We start from the raw sequence: 13,498 nt of genomic DNA on the forward strand, positions 1-13,498 counted from the left end.
CTGTGTCATCAGCAAATTTGATGATGGTGTTGTTGTTCCGCTGTGCTATGCAGTCATGTGTGTACAGGGAGTAGAGGAGGGGGCTCAGAACACAGCCCTGGGGGGCCCCTATGTTGAGCGTGATGGATGAGGAGGTGCAGTTGCCGGCTCTTACCACCTGGGGTCTGCCCGTCAGGAAGTCCAAGACCCACTGGCAGAGGTCATAGTTCAAGCCCAGGTCCCTGAGCTTGGCTATGAGTTTGGAGGGGACTATGGTATTGAATGCTGAGCTGTAGTCGATGAACAGCATTCTCACATAGTTCCCCTGCCTCTTGTCCAGGTGTGATGCTGCTGTGTGCAGCACATGGGCTATGGCGTCCTCCGTGGACCTGTTGGGGCGATATGCAAATTGCAGAGGGTCCAGGTTGATGGGGAGGGAGGAACAGATGTAGCCCTTCACTAGCTTCTCAAAGCACTTCATGGCTATGGAGGTGAGGGCTACAGGGCGGTAGTCGTTGAGGCAAGCGGGCGTAGATTTTTTGGGTACAGGGATGATGGTGGACTTCTTCAGACAGGTGGGGATGACAGCCTGTTCCAAGGACAGGTTGAAGATGTCAGTGAATACCGGGGCCAGTTGGTCGGCACAGACTTTTAGGACGCGGCCGGGGATGCCGTCCGGTCCTGCTGCCTTCCTGATATTCACTTTTTTAAAGATCCGTCTCACCTCATGCTCTGTTACCCTGAACACTGAGTCTCCATCAGCAGACCCCCCCCCCCCCCCCATTGCCGTGGTTTGTAGGCTGGTGTTGTTATTCACAGCCTCAAACCTCGCATAGAAGGAATTGAGATCATTTGCTAAGGAGATGTCACTGTTCAGTTTGAGGGGGGTGCCTTTGTAGTCTGTCATTGTTCTGAGGCCCTGCCACATGCCTCTAGAGTCAGCCTGTTCAAACTGAAGTTCAACTTTATCCCTGTAACGCCGTTTTGCCTCTATTACTGCTCTCCTGACGTTGTATCTTGCCATCTTGTGTTCTTCCATGTTGCCTGTCACCAGCCCGGTGTTGTATGCTGATGTGCGCACTTTCAGAGCCTCACGGACGGATTTGTCTACCCAGGGCTTTTGATTTGGGTAGATTTTAATTTTGGTGGAGGGGATTGTTTCTTCTACCATAGTACAGACATAGTCAATCACCGTTTCGGTGTATTCGTTAATATTGGCTGTGTTATCACGGAATACACTCCAGTCTGTGCATTCCAGTACAGCTTGGAGTGACTCCTCTGACGTCACGGCCCAACGCTTAACCTCTCGCGAGACCACCGGCGTTCGCTTGAGACTTTGTTTGTACTTTGGCAAAAGAAAGATGGCGGCGTGATCGCTTTTACCGAATGGACTAAGAGCCTGTGACTTGTACCCATTCTTAAATTGCGAGTATACATGGTCTAATATGTTCTCGCCTCTGGTGGGACAGGTCACATGCTGATAGAAATTCGGCAACACCTTTTTAAGGTGCGCGCTGTTGAAATCGCCCAGAACCAAAATGGCAGCGTCAACATTAGCTGTCTGGAGTTTGTTTACCTCGTCGTGAAGTTTTGAAAGTGCGACCCCAGTGTTCGCGTGTGGTGGAATGTACACTCCGATGAGGATGATGGACGTTAACTCTCTTGGGAGGAAGAAGGGTCGATAGCCACCGGCTAATGCAGCAGCAAGCTAACGGTTAGCTCTCACGGGCGCACTGTTAGCTAACGGCTACTACTGAATAGTGTGGTCACGATACTGGAATTTCGATATTCGATACCATTTTCGATACCACAGGGAAAAAGGTTCAATCTTAAAATGTAAAAAAAAATATATATATATATATTTTTTTTTAATACATTTTGCTTTTGTTGCTGGTTGATTCTCCTCAGCTTCTCTCTGGTACTATAAGAGAAGATAAATATAACACTTTTAAAACCCTTTGTTTATCTTTAGATCACACATATAAAAATAACTAAATGATATAATCTTAGAAATTAAGTAAAGTTAAGTTAAATTTAATTTATTACCTTTTTTCAACTGCAAAGTAAAACTTTGTCAACATGTTTTATCTAATAAAATAAAGTCTCACTTCAATCATTTTTATTGCAGAACATGGCATTTTCTCAAGCAGACAGATGTAAACACTGTAATCTGTGTTGCATGTACCTGACAAACCTGTTTGTATTACAGTCATATTCCAACCTAACTGTGTGTGTGTGTGTGTGGACTACTGTACTATTACAGGTATTGAAATTAACAATGCAACTTCCTTATACAAAAAAAAATATATATATATATATATATATTTTTATGAATAATTAAATATCGATATTGCGGGAAATCAGTATTGAAACCATTTTAAATATTCAGAATCGATATGTATCGAAAAATCTATATTTTTTACAACACTACTACTGAAGCTGTGTAACGTGAGAAATAGTGATGCAGGCCTGATCACTGAAATGCCTGAAAACGGATAAAACCTAACTTTTCACAATGGCACGAATGCTCAATGGCAGCCAGTGTTGGAAGGTAATTGCTCGACAAAACTTGATGCACTAACGAAACAAACTTCCAACAATGTAATAGATGTAACAGCGTTATAACAGCATTCTGAGCTGAAGCACCCAGATGTCCCGGTGAAGTTTTACCGGTGAAGTTTAGTGTTGCAAGTAACATAGGGGCATTATGTCTACAGATTGATTGAAATTAATTTTTTTCCATGAGTGTTGCAATATAGGGTCATTTGCAGGGATACAGTGATTTGCGACTCAAAAGGTGCTGCAGACAAACCCCTCTCAAAACATGGGGAGCCAATGGCCCCTTGGACCCCCAGCTTTTGGCACCACTGATAGTATCGGCCTCAAACAACCATATTGCAGCATTCCTAGATTATATGAGTTCAACAAACTCTTTGCATGTCATGCATGTGAGGCAGATATTGGAATTCTATGCATCAGTACTAGAAACACAAATGTAATTGGGCCTGCTAATCGTTTATCATCTTCTGTTCCTTTCAATATGGCCTTAACACATTCAGCGCCAGCTATTATCCCCATCCCTGTAGTAAATGCGCCACGCTTTAAAAGATAGGCATTTTCACTGTGCGTCACGATGTTTGCAGAGCTATATCTATATTCTATATTATAGCTATGGAGACAATACTATGGCTCATTTGACAGTCACTATCTCTTGTCCAACATGTAAAAAATAGTTAATTCTTTCATGTATAAGTTTGCATGTTATCCCGTAGTGAATATTGTATAGTTTCAGAGTGATCCGGGCTAATTCCTGGAGCTGAGTTATAGAGCGCTATGTGAATTTTGCTAAAGTCGTTCGCATTGCTTGCCTGGACACGTTACTGTTTCCAAATCAAAGGTATATTAATAGGTATTATGTTTCATCATGAATGCATCAAGCAACGGCATACGTTTTGAATATGACATACGTTGATCGTTGCGATCGATGTGAAATCATTGTTGGATCAAAGTAGGATTGATGTCATATAGTCCTTACCTTTACTAGGAGGTATCCCAAAATGAATATTCCAATTGTCTGATCGCGATTTCCAGTATTGATGTCCATCGGGTCCCTGACATGAAATGGCACAACATATGCATCGAGTGTCCTGAACGCGTTCCAAATTGCTCGAATGAACCGTTTCACTTGACCGGGTCCAAATTCTTCGCCCGGATCATATAAAATGTAACACACAGTGTAAAATAAGGTTTCAAAGGGTAGGCGATACTGCCACCTAGCAGGATTCGGCCGGCATTGCACTCTCAAGGTCTCAGAATGAGTTCCAATGGTAACACAGAGGTCCGTGAGAGTGTATCGAAAAAAACGATGAAAACCCGAGATTTCTCTGGTTTTAGGGGGTTCTGGCGCTCAACCGCTGGCGAGATAACCCGAGTTGGCGCAGAAAGTGTTAAAAGGATGTAACATTGAATTTTAAGAATTTTTATTTTTCGTATTAACTAAAATGCCATGCAACAGAAAATCTTTTGCCAATACAGTATCTGAGAAAGAATTCCTCCTCTTCTCCCCTTTTTAGACATTATAGAGCAACTAAAAAAAGACATATATATATATAAACAAACGTTCTGGAAAATAAATACACCTCAGATGTTAGCATGGCATTTTAGTCAGATGTGGTGACTGTCATGGGTTTATATGGTGTTTAAGACAACATTTGCAGATACAGTGACAGACTATGGCAGTGGTGAACCGGCAGAAAAAACTTTTTTTGTAACAGTAAAAGATGATGAAAAAAGAAGAACGACTTGATTTTTGGTTTGGTCCTTTATTCTCTCTGTCTTGTAGTTGCTGCGGTAAATGACTATGCCATAATGGGACTGAATAAGATTGAGGAGAACTTGCCCATCCTCCAGCAACCAGCAGTCCAGGTAAGCTGCCCATTCTCCCAGAAACCAGCATACAAGGTAAGCTGCCCATCCTCCAGCAACCCGTATACAAGGTAAGCTGCCCATTCTCCCAGAAACCAGTATACAAGGTAAGCTGCCCATTCTCCCAGAAACCAGTATACAAGGTAAGCTGCCCATCTGCCAGTAACCAGTATACAAGGTAAGCTGCCCAATGCCATTCTCCAGCAACCAGTAGACAGGACTTGGCATGTAAGGCCTACCATAGGAAACAAAATTAATAGCATGATATTGAGAAGACCTTTATTCAATATCAATATATTTAACAATATCTGGGTACATATGGAAAATGACATTAGATCAGCGGTTCTCAAACTACGGGTCGCAACCCAAAGTGGGGTCGTGGGTAGGTGACAGTGGGGTCGCGCATTGGCAAGTAATGTTCTGGCAACATATTTTGGCTAAATATGCCTCATTTTATAAATGTGTATTCATAACATAGTGCTGTAATAAAATAATTTCTAATAAATATGCATGATCAAGTTCAACAACGTGTGCTTTTATTTTGATATTCCTTAATTCCATGTTGAAATTACCCGATACACATAAGTGTGGGGATCGCCAAAGATATAAAGGTATAAAAAAGTTTGAGAACCCCTGCATTAGATAATCCAATCAATCCAATGTACCTCATATTAGACTGTGTGATAGTGATACAGTATCAAACAGAAACTGAACATTCTCAAATATAACAAATAATTTGATGAGAATGATATCAAACCGTCCCACGCACAATAACACAGATGGACGATAAGATAAATATTGATAAATTGCAGAGCCTACCTTCAAACCTGTGTTATGGAATTTTGTTATCACGAACATTCTGCTCTTTGTACCTTTTTTACTATGTGTGTTGAGCCTCTAACGGCAACTCCTCCACCTCTGTATATATCTCTTGCATTACCACCTCCTCTAGTGCAATAGTTAAATCTCTTATAAAGACTGTGTATATTCTGTACAGCGAAGATTATTTCCACCCCAGCAAATTACTCTGTATTATTGTGTATATTCTGTACAGCAAAGATTATTTCCATCCCAGATTCCTTGTATGTGTAAATATATTTGGTCAATAAAAGTGATTCTGATCATTTTCTAGTAGATAAAATAAGATTTAAAAAGAAAAATAGAGCGATGATCTAGCCTTCCTGCTTTTCATGTGTGGCGTAAACCTGCTCTCTCTTCCTCAGGTGGTGTCGGACACGGTTGGCATGATGTACCAGTCATGGACTGGGGCCATGATGGGAGCTGTGATGGGCGGCGTGTCGCTGACCCGGGCTGCAGTGAGCGGAAGCATCAGCTCGGTCCTTGGCACCCGGATGGGTCAGATGGTCAGCAGTGGCATGGGCCTGGCGCTCAGTCATTCTGAGAACTGGATCGACCAGAACCTGCCACTCAGCGAGAGAGAGCTGGGTCAGTAGCTTAAGCAAATGAGGAGAGCATGAAGAGTTTACACACACACATGGGTCATATTCACAAACCCTCCCGGTAGAGGGGGAGTCCTGATCAGGGGTTGGTGACCAGGAACTCTTGTCTCGATGATCTTATTCAAGCTAAATTATATATATTATTATATTTTAATTAATTTCATAATTGTCACAGAAAATTAAGTGTGATCACCTAATTATTCCCATTTCTTTAAGCAATATTTTTTACAGAAATATGCTTACATCAGTGTTGTGACAAACTTTTATTTAGTTTCACAGAACTAATTAGTTACTTATGACTACTTGCAATCGATTTGTTCATAACAATGGAGATGGTGAGCCGGGAGCGCGCGTGCACGTGGTGCGTGTCACCCCAGATGATTTCAATAACGCACCACTGTGTGGGACGGACCTCCACGAGCAGTATTTGGAATGGCGATCAGATAATTGGATTATTTCTTTTGCATTACATCAGAGACCAGGTAAGGACTCTATATATAAAATATTGCGTCTATCTGATATTTCTTTCTACCATGATCGACGCTGTCTGTGTGTGTGTGGCTGTTTACCGTTGAGTGGCGGGGGGAGCCCCGCGCTACGAGGGCCATTTCATGTATGCATGAGGAAGGATAATAATGATAATATAGCATTGATTTCAGGAAGATTCGGTAATCAGGCGAAAAATGACAACATGTTTAGTGTATTCCACTAAAGGGCTATTATCGCGTCTTTTCCTGGGATTACTAAGAATCACCAAAACGACTCATATTCAAAACGATATAAAACGGAAATGTACGGATAAAAAAAACAATCTGTTTCGTGCATGTTGACTGGATGCAACTCACTTGACACTCGACGGGTGTATTAGACCCATAGCTATAATATAAGATATATATTTAAGCGCTCGCAAATCTCGCAGTCTCCCCATTGATTAAAGCGATGGCGTTCTAGCGCCCTCTGGCGCATTAAGCGATGGCGCAGAATGAGTTACGGTAGACAATGACATTCTAAAAAGGACCAGTATTTTCCCTTAACACATTCCCTGCCACGCTTCTAGCCCATCTTATACCACTCTCTGCCAGTGCTGTAACCCTATGGAGTCGCTCACCTTCTTTGCAGGGCTATAACTTTTTTAATTGTATTGCTAAATTGACATTACTATGGCCCATTCAACATCGATTATCTATCGTTCAGGATGTGGGAACGTTATACTTTTTCATTCATACATTCATACGAAAATACCGTCTAGAATATAAATATGTTATTGTTTTATGCAGTAATTCCTAGAACGCTATAGTTATAGGCCTAAACGCATAATATAGATTATCGATTGCAGTTTATTCGTGATACACGCTATATTAAAAAATCCAACTGAATACGATCCTAAACGTTATGACTCATCATGCGCGGATGAACGGGGGGGGGGGTCGTTTATAAGTCCGTGATCGTCAGTAAATGCTTTATGTAGTATGGGTTGATTTATTGATCAGTTGGTTTGTAAACAAAGAAATGTACAATCGCCTTGAAAATGACGTCAGCGTCCTCTTACCGTTGGCCGCTGATACTGGAGCAAAAAGATCCCACTTATTTGACGGCGATCGAGTCGATCCATTTCTGGTTTGTATAATAATAATAACAGCCCAAATCATGTTGATTATTGAGTTATGGCAGAGATCCATATAGACAGTGTGTGTCTTGAGTCCCGCGACAATATGCAAGTGCCGGACGCATTTCCCAGACACACCGAGATCGACTCGTCCATTTCCGGTTTGGTAACTTGCCGATCATCCACCAGGCGGCAGTATTGAACCGTTGCAGAGTTGTGCATGCTCCCACTGCATCAGACCAGGCTCCGTGAGGGAATTATGAATAACATGGCGAAAAGATGAAATATGATCTCAATAACGTCGTACGCCGTGGAATGGCAGAATTAGCATGAACTTGAAACGCTGTCCAGCATTATTGCCCGCCATGCGTTGTCTGCCAGGATCGCTGTACAGCGTTTTTGAGATCAATATTTCATTTTTTCGCCATGGCATTCATAATTCATATACCCACCCCCGGTCCTGCAGCTGGACCTTAGATGTGACTGCAACGACGGCTCAATACGGCTGCCTGGTGGATGGTCGGGCGAGTTACACTCGCAAACAGGATGTGCCATCAGTGCATCGATGAAAATCATCCGGCAGTCACATCTCGTTACGGGACTCCCGACAGACACTATGTACATAATGGATCGCTTTCTAAACGTAATAATCGATATGATTTTGGCGTTTATTGCGCCATACAAACCGGAAATGGACCTGGGATCTTTCACCGCCATTTTCACCGTCTCATTGGCCCACGGTAAGAGGAATATAACGTTATTTTCAACCCGATTGTGCATTTCCTTGTTTGCAAACCATCTGATCAATATATCCACCCAACCTACATAAAGCAGTTACTGATGATCGGGGAATTATAAACGACCCCCCCCCCCTTTCCGACGCGCATTATGAGGCATAATGTATACCGATCATATACATTTGAGTTTTTTGGTGTAGCGTGTATGGGGGGGAAACGGCAATCGATAATCTATATAATGCGTTTGGGCCTATAACTAGCGGTTTTGGAATTACAGCAGAAAAGATTAAAACATACTTATATTCTAGAAGGTATGAATGAAAAAGTATAACGTTCCCACATCCTGAACGATAGATAATCGATGTTGAATGGGCCATATAGTAATCTCAATATAGCAATAAAATTTAAAAAGTTATAGCCCTGCAAAGAAGGTAAACATCTCCATAGGCTTACAGCACTGGCAGAGAGGGGCATTAGATGGGCATAACCCCCGGCGGGCAATGTGTTAATGCCAATGCAATGGTTGACAGGAAATGATTTTGGGTCCAAACTGCTGAACCCCCCCCCATGCTTTACACAACTTGGTTCTTCATGCTGTATAATGTTTACATTTGCATTTCTGTTCAAAACAGACTTTCCACTATTTATTCTGACTATTTTCTTCAACTTCAAAACATGTGGTCACTCCCTCCAATTACAGTTGTGTATGCAGTATAGGGACATATTACTCAATTGCTTATTATATTACACATACTAGACCTGCAAACAAATCTTTATTCTTTATTCATTCTACTGCTTACTGGCCACTGCTATCTTTTAGATGGTTAGATGCAGATGCTTACAGGAATTAGAAATGCTTAATGCTTAACTATAATTTATAATCCCAATAAAGTTTTTTTTAATACCATTACACAACTCTGTTTCACAAATATTGATTGAACTGTCTCCTGATCATAGAATGTATCAAGTTCAAGTTCCTTTTATTGCCACACGGCCAGGCCGGTGGAATTCAAGCACAGTGCAGGTGGTAGCTGCGACAATACACCACAAAAACATAAAAAGACACATGGAACAATACAGTACAGAAAACACCACCTAGAACAAATACATGACAGAAACAGTACAGTACGAACTATAGATGACAGTTCAATGTAACCTAGACCAGAAGAAACATAACAGCAGGGGGTAAATTTAGGAGGAGTTGGAGTTAAGCAGTTGTATGGCCTTGGGGAAGAAACTGTTATTGAACCTAACCGTGCGACTACCCAGTGACCTGAACCTCCTACCAGAGGGGAGGTGTTGGAAGAGGTGATGAGCTGGGTGCAGGGGGTCACTAATGATTTTGTGTGCGCGTGTGATGGTGTGATGTTTGTGTATGGAGTCCAGGGTGGGGAGTGTGCAGTTGATGATTTTGGATGCCCTTTTAATGATCCTGTCTAGTCTGTGTAGTGTGTGTTTGGGTGTGTTGCCGTACCATACAGTGATGGATAGTGAAATAATGTTTTGTATTATGGCTGTGTAGAATTGTATCATTAAGTTCTTCCTAACCTTATATTTCTATGGATATATATCCATATCCAATTTAACATAGAAGCTGAGATGCTCATTTGAATGACTACAGAGCACAAAGAATACATTTCACAAAACTCCCAATACTTATGTTACTGACTGTATACTTCATTATGACAAAGGTAAGATGAAATAGTATGTCAGCGTGGGGGGTCTTGATGTACAAGTGCTCAATTGCACAGCGGTGATTAAAAATGCATATGAATGGTTGAGGATATTCATAGCTGAGAAAGGGAACGTTCCAATGAACACCCCTTTAACTTGGCCCAGAAACACACTACGGTTTCCAACACTCACAGCTTCAGCACCTGCTACTATGTGATGATGTCATATTTTCATGTCGACCTACTGTACTTCATTATTATATAATATGACTGGTATGGTTCACAGTTACCCTTGATTTTCACGCACGGTCACACTGAAGTCTTCAGTGAAACCCCATGAATTAAATATATGCAGGCCTATATTCTCATGGAAATACATGGCATGACTATGTAGATGGATTGCATGTCTTGTCACTGCACATCACATAACTCTTATGAGACCAGCCCTGTTTGGTTTATGGTTCAAAAGTAGTGATCTAACTTTTCTCTTTCAGCTGCTCTGGCAGAGCCTGCTACAAATGAGCTGACTACTATTACTACTCCACCATCCAGCCCCAGCTACTTTGTCCGTCTGGGGAAACTCTCTGCCAAGGTGCAGGAGCGTGCTCTTGAGCAGTCCCTGGTCAGGGCCGGGCATGCCAGGGATACCACCTATTCTGCGATGGCTCAGATTACCAGTACCCTGGACCTGCTAGAGAGTACCCGCACTGCTCTGGGTACTGCCAGTAACCAGATAGGAGGAGCCCCTGAACAGCTTCTCCAGCGCTGGAGAGAGTGGGTGCAGACGCAGCCCGGAGATGGACAGACGGAGGCTGTAGTGGCTGAAGCTGTAGTGGCTGCTCCTGAAGCTGTGGTGGCTGCTCCTGAAGCTGTGACTGAGGTACACATTTTACATTTAGTCATTTAGCTGACACTTTTATCCAAAGCGACTTACAAGTTCTTTACAACAGGTCAGCAGGAAGTGTACAACTCTGGCTGTAATTGTTCATCAAACAGTGTTGGACTTTGGTGCATAGTAGACAGATTAGCATAGTAGGTAGTAATATAGGCAAGGAAGATTACTTAGTAGCAAAGTGCATGATGGTAAAATACTAGTGTGTGTGTATATATATATTTTTTATTTCAGATATTGATTGAAGAAGTGTGCTTTTAGTCGATGGCGGAAAATGTGGGTGGAAGGTTAGGGACTGTGGGCCCTAAGTGCATGAAATTGTGTAAAATCTGAGATAACCATGTTACATTTCAGTGTCAAATGCAATTTATGTGAACACTTTTGACATGCAATTGTCTTGTATCTGCTTGTAAAATGGTGAGGGTAATTCAAGGTGACTTCCCATTACTCTGATTTTCACACTTGAGGATTTGTCTGTCAGGGAACAAGACCAAAATATGAGCAATAAATCAGAAATTATTGTTCTTTATGCAGTCATGGCATCAGGGTTTGTCATGTTTCTTTCCCCCATCCTTTTGTCTGCAGCAGCTGGAGTGGCGGACCCTCTCCTTGGTGCGTGGTCTCAGCGATCAGCTGCGGTCAGCGTGCTCTAGCGTGGTATCCAGTACCCAGGGCCTCCCAGGTGTGGTACAGGACCAGCTAGCCAGTGCGCGGCGGTCGGCCGAAGAACTACACTCGTCCCTTGGCAGCACCAGCACCCTCACACCCGTTCTCCTGGAGCAGAGCCGACGTCACCTAAAACAAGTATTAATTAAAGATTCAACTGGACTTTGAAGAAGTCTTTATTCATTGCACACATTGACAATGTAGTCATGCAGCAACACACGCATGCGGTAGGCGACACACACAGGAACACACACATGCAATTTTGGGTCGCTGATCAAATTTAGTCTCTGCGCTTGACCCATCCCGTCATCCTCCCCACCCCCAGCCGGGAGCAGACATGGGTTGCGGCGTGGGGCCGCACCCGGGGACCAATCCAAGTGCTCCTGTCCGTCTTCGTCAGGGACGTTACACACGTGACAGCGTTAGCAATCTGTTCTGCATGTCTTTCCATTGGGTTTATCTCTTTTTCTGGAGGGGAAACCCTTGCGAGCACAGGGAAAACATGTAAACCCCACACAGAAAGGCCTGGGAGATACCCCACCTGGGTACCTGGTCCCCAAGTGGGAATTACATCAGGCTTTCCTTGTCAAAGCATCCAATCAGATAAATCCAGTTAACATTTTTAATTTCCTCTTTTTTGGGGATATAGAAAATATCTGATTAGAGTACACACAATATGCAAAACCACCTGCCATTCAGAGGCTGAAAAATAAATATATTTAAAAAAAGGTTTTATTCAGCGTGAAGTTGCTGGTGCCTCTGGGAGTCTGTGGAAAACTTTTTGTTGTGCATGCATGGGCTTGAAAAGTGATTCAGAGCTTGCACTTTTTCTGCTGGGCAGGTAAACTCACTCTTGCTAATTACTCTGAAGTCGCCTACTGCAGCTTTAATACATGCACAGTGCACCCACCGATCCGTCACCATTTCATAGGTAACTTAAAAGATTCCCCTGGGGAGAGGCACTGTACAGACATGTATAAAGATAAAATATCATACATAACTCTACACACAGCATATCTATACCCTGGAGGATCTCCTCATTCACATGTATTTTATTAATCCAGGGCTCCGCAGCATTCCTTTGCAGTGACACACACGCATAACTATTTCAATGTTTCTAACATCTCGTATCAAGATATGATTTGATGAGGATGATAATCAGACTTGTTTGTGTTGAGAATAGTCTGTTCCTGTTTCCCAGGTGCGACAATCTCTTGATGACGTCATGGAGTATCTTCTCAACAACACCCCACTCAACTGGCTGGTGGGACCCTTTACCCCGGAGATCACTGAGGCAGAGGAGGGAGGGCAGGCAACGGAGAAGACGGGCCCACAGAATTAAGCGTCATGTATATAAAACACATGGTTAGATATCCTCACAGGTTGATATGATAGGATGAGGGAAGGTTAGATACTCTTAGTTGGGTGGATCACACCAAATATACCTTCTTTTGTGTTTACTTTTAATGAAAGATTTAAAATTTGTGTGCTTATGTTTTGTACATAATGCAACAGCAAGTAACTGAGTTTGCACTATATGGACTTGAAAGTTCACTCCATTAAATTAGCATTTGAATATAATTACTTTTGATAACTGGAAATCCTGTGTGATTTGGGTTTACTACATAGTGGGACACGATATATAAAGTAGGCCTATTATTACATTATTTAAATCTCTCAGGAAAGCTATTGCTATACATCACAACTGCCTTAATCTTGAACAAATTGTGTTTGAAAGAGTTGAATGAATCATTTAAAGAAATTAACCTCCAGACCAAAGCTCTACTGTAAACGGCAAGACCCTTTCAGGTCATCCTCTCCCCTCACAGACACAGAGAGAAAGAAAAGAAAAGAGGACAGATGCCTGATGCCAGACTTGTCGTATTGGTATAGGTAGCCTATAGCCTGCAGGGTTGTGCATTCCATGGTCACATTGCAGTGAATATCAGTATTTACACATTTCTGTTTGTGGCATGATTCCATCATGAGTTTTCAATGAAATATCTCAATAAAATCGACAGCTTTGTCAAAATGTCACAACCAAGTGTATCCATTAATGC

The 13,498-nt window shown here is 42.4% G+C and overlaps 1 protein-coding gene across 2 annotated transcripts in view; it reads left to right on the plus strand.

Annotated features, from left to right (window-relative positions):
* plin3 (perilipin 3) overlaps positions 1 to 13,447 on the plus strand; it is a 39,480-nt gene extending 26,033 nt beyond the window's left edge. Inside the window, exons 4-8 of one of the 2 annotated variants that reach the window (XM_084307300.1) lie at positions 4,322 to 4,404; positions 5,628 to 5,850; positions 10,375 to 10,760; positions 11,358 to 11,576; positions 12,640 to 13,447. In XM_084307300.1, the coding sequence (XP_084163426.1) occupies positions 4,322 to 4,404; positions 5,628 to 5,850; positions 10,375 to 10,760; positions 11,358 to 11,576; positions 12,640 to 12,780 (1,052 nt within the window). In that variant the 3' untranslated portion in view covers positions 12,781 to 13,447. The remainder of the gene's footprint in view (positions 1 to 4,321; positions 4,405 to 5,627; positions 5,851 to 10,374; positions 10,761 to 11,357; positions 11,577 to 12,639) is intronic. The other variant, XM_084307301.1, reaches the window with a different exon arrangement.
* The last annotated feature ends 51 nt before the right edge of the window (positions 13,448 to 13,498 follow it).

This window comes from Notolepis coatsorum (assembly GCF_963971535.1).
Source record: "Notolepis coatsorum genome assembly, chromosome: 2".
NCBI classification, from domain to species: Eukaryota; Metazoa; Chordata; class Actinopteri; order Aulopiformes; family Paralepididae; genus Notolepis; species Notolepis coatsorum.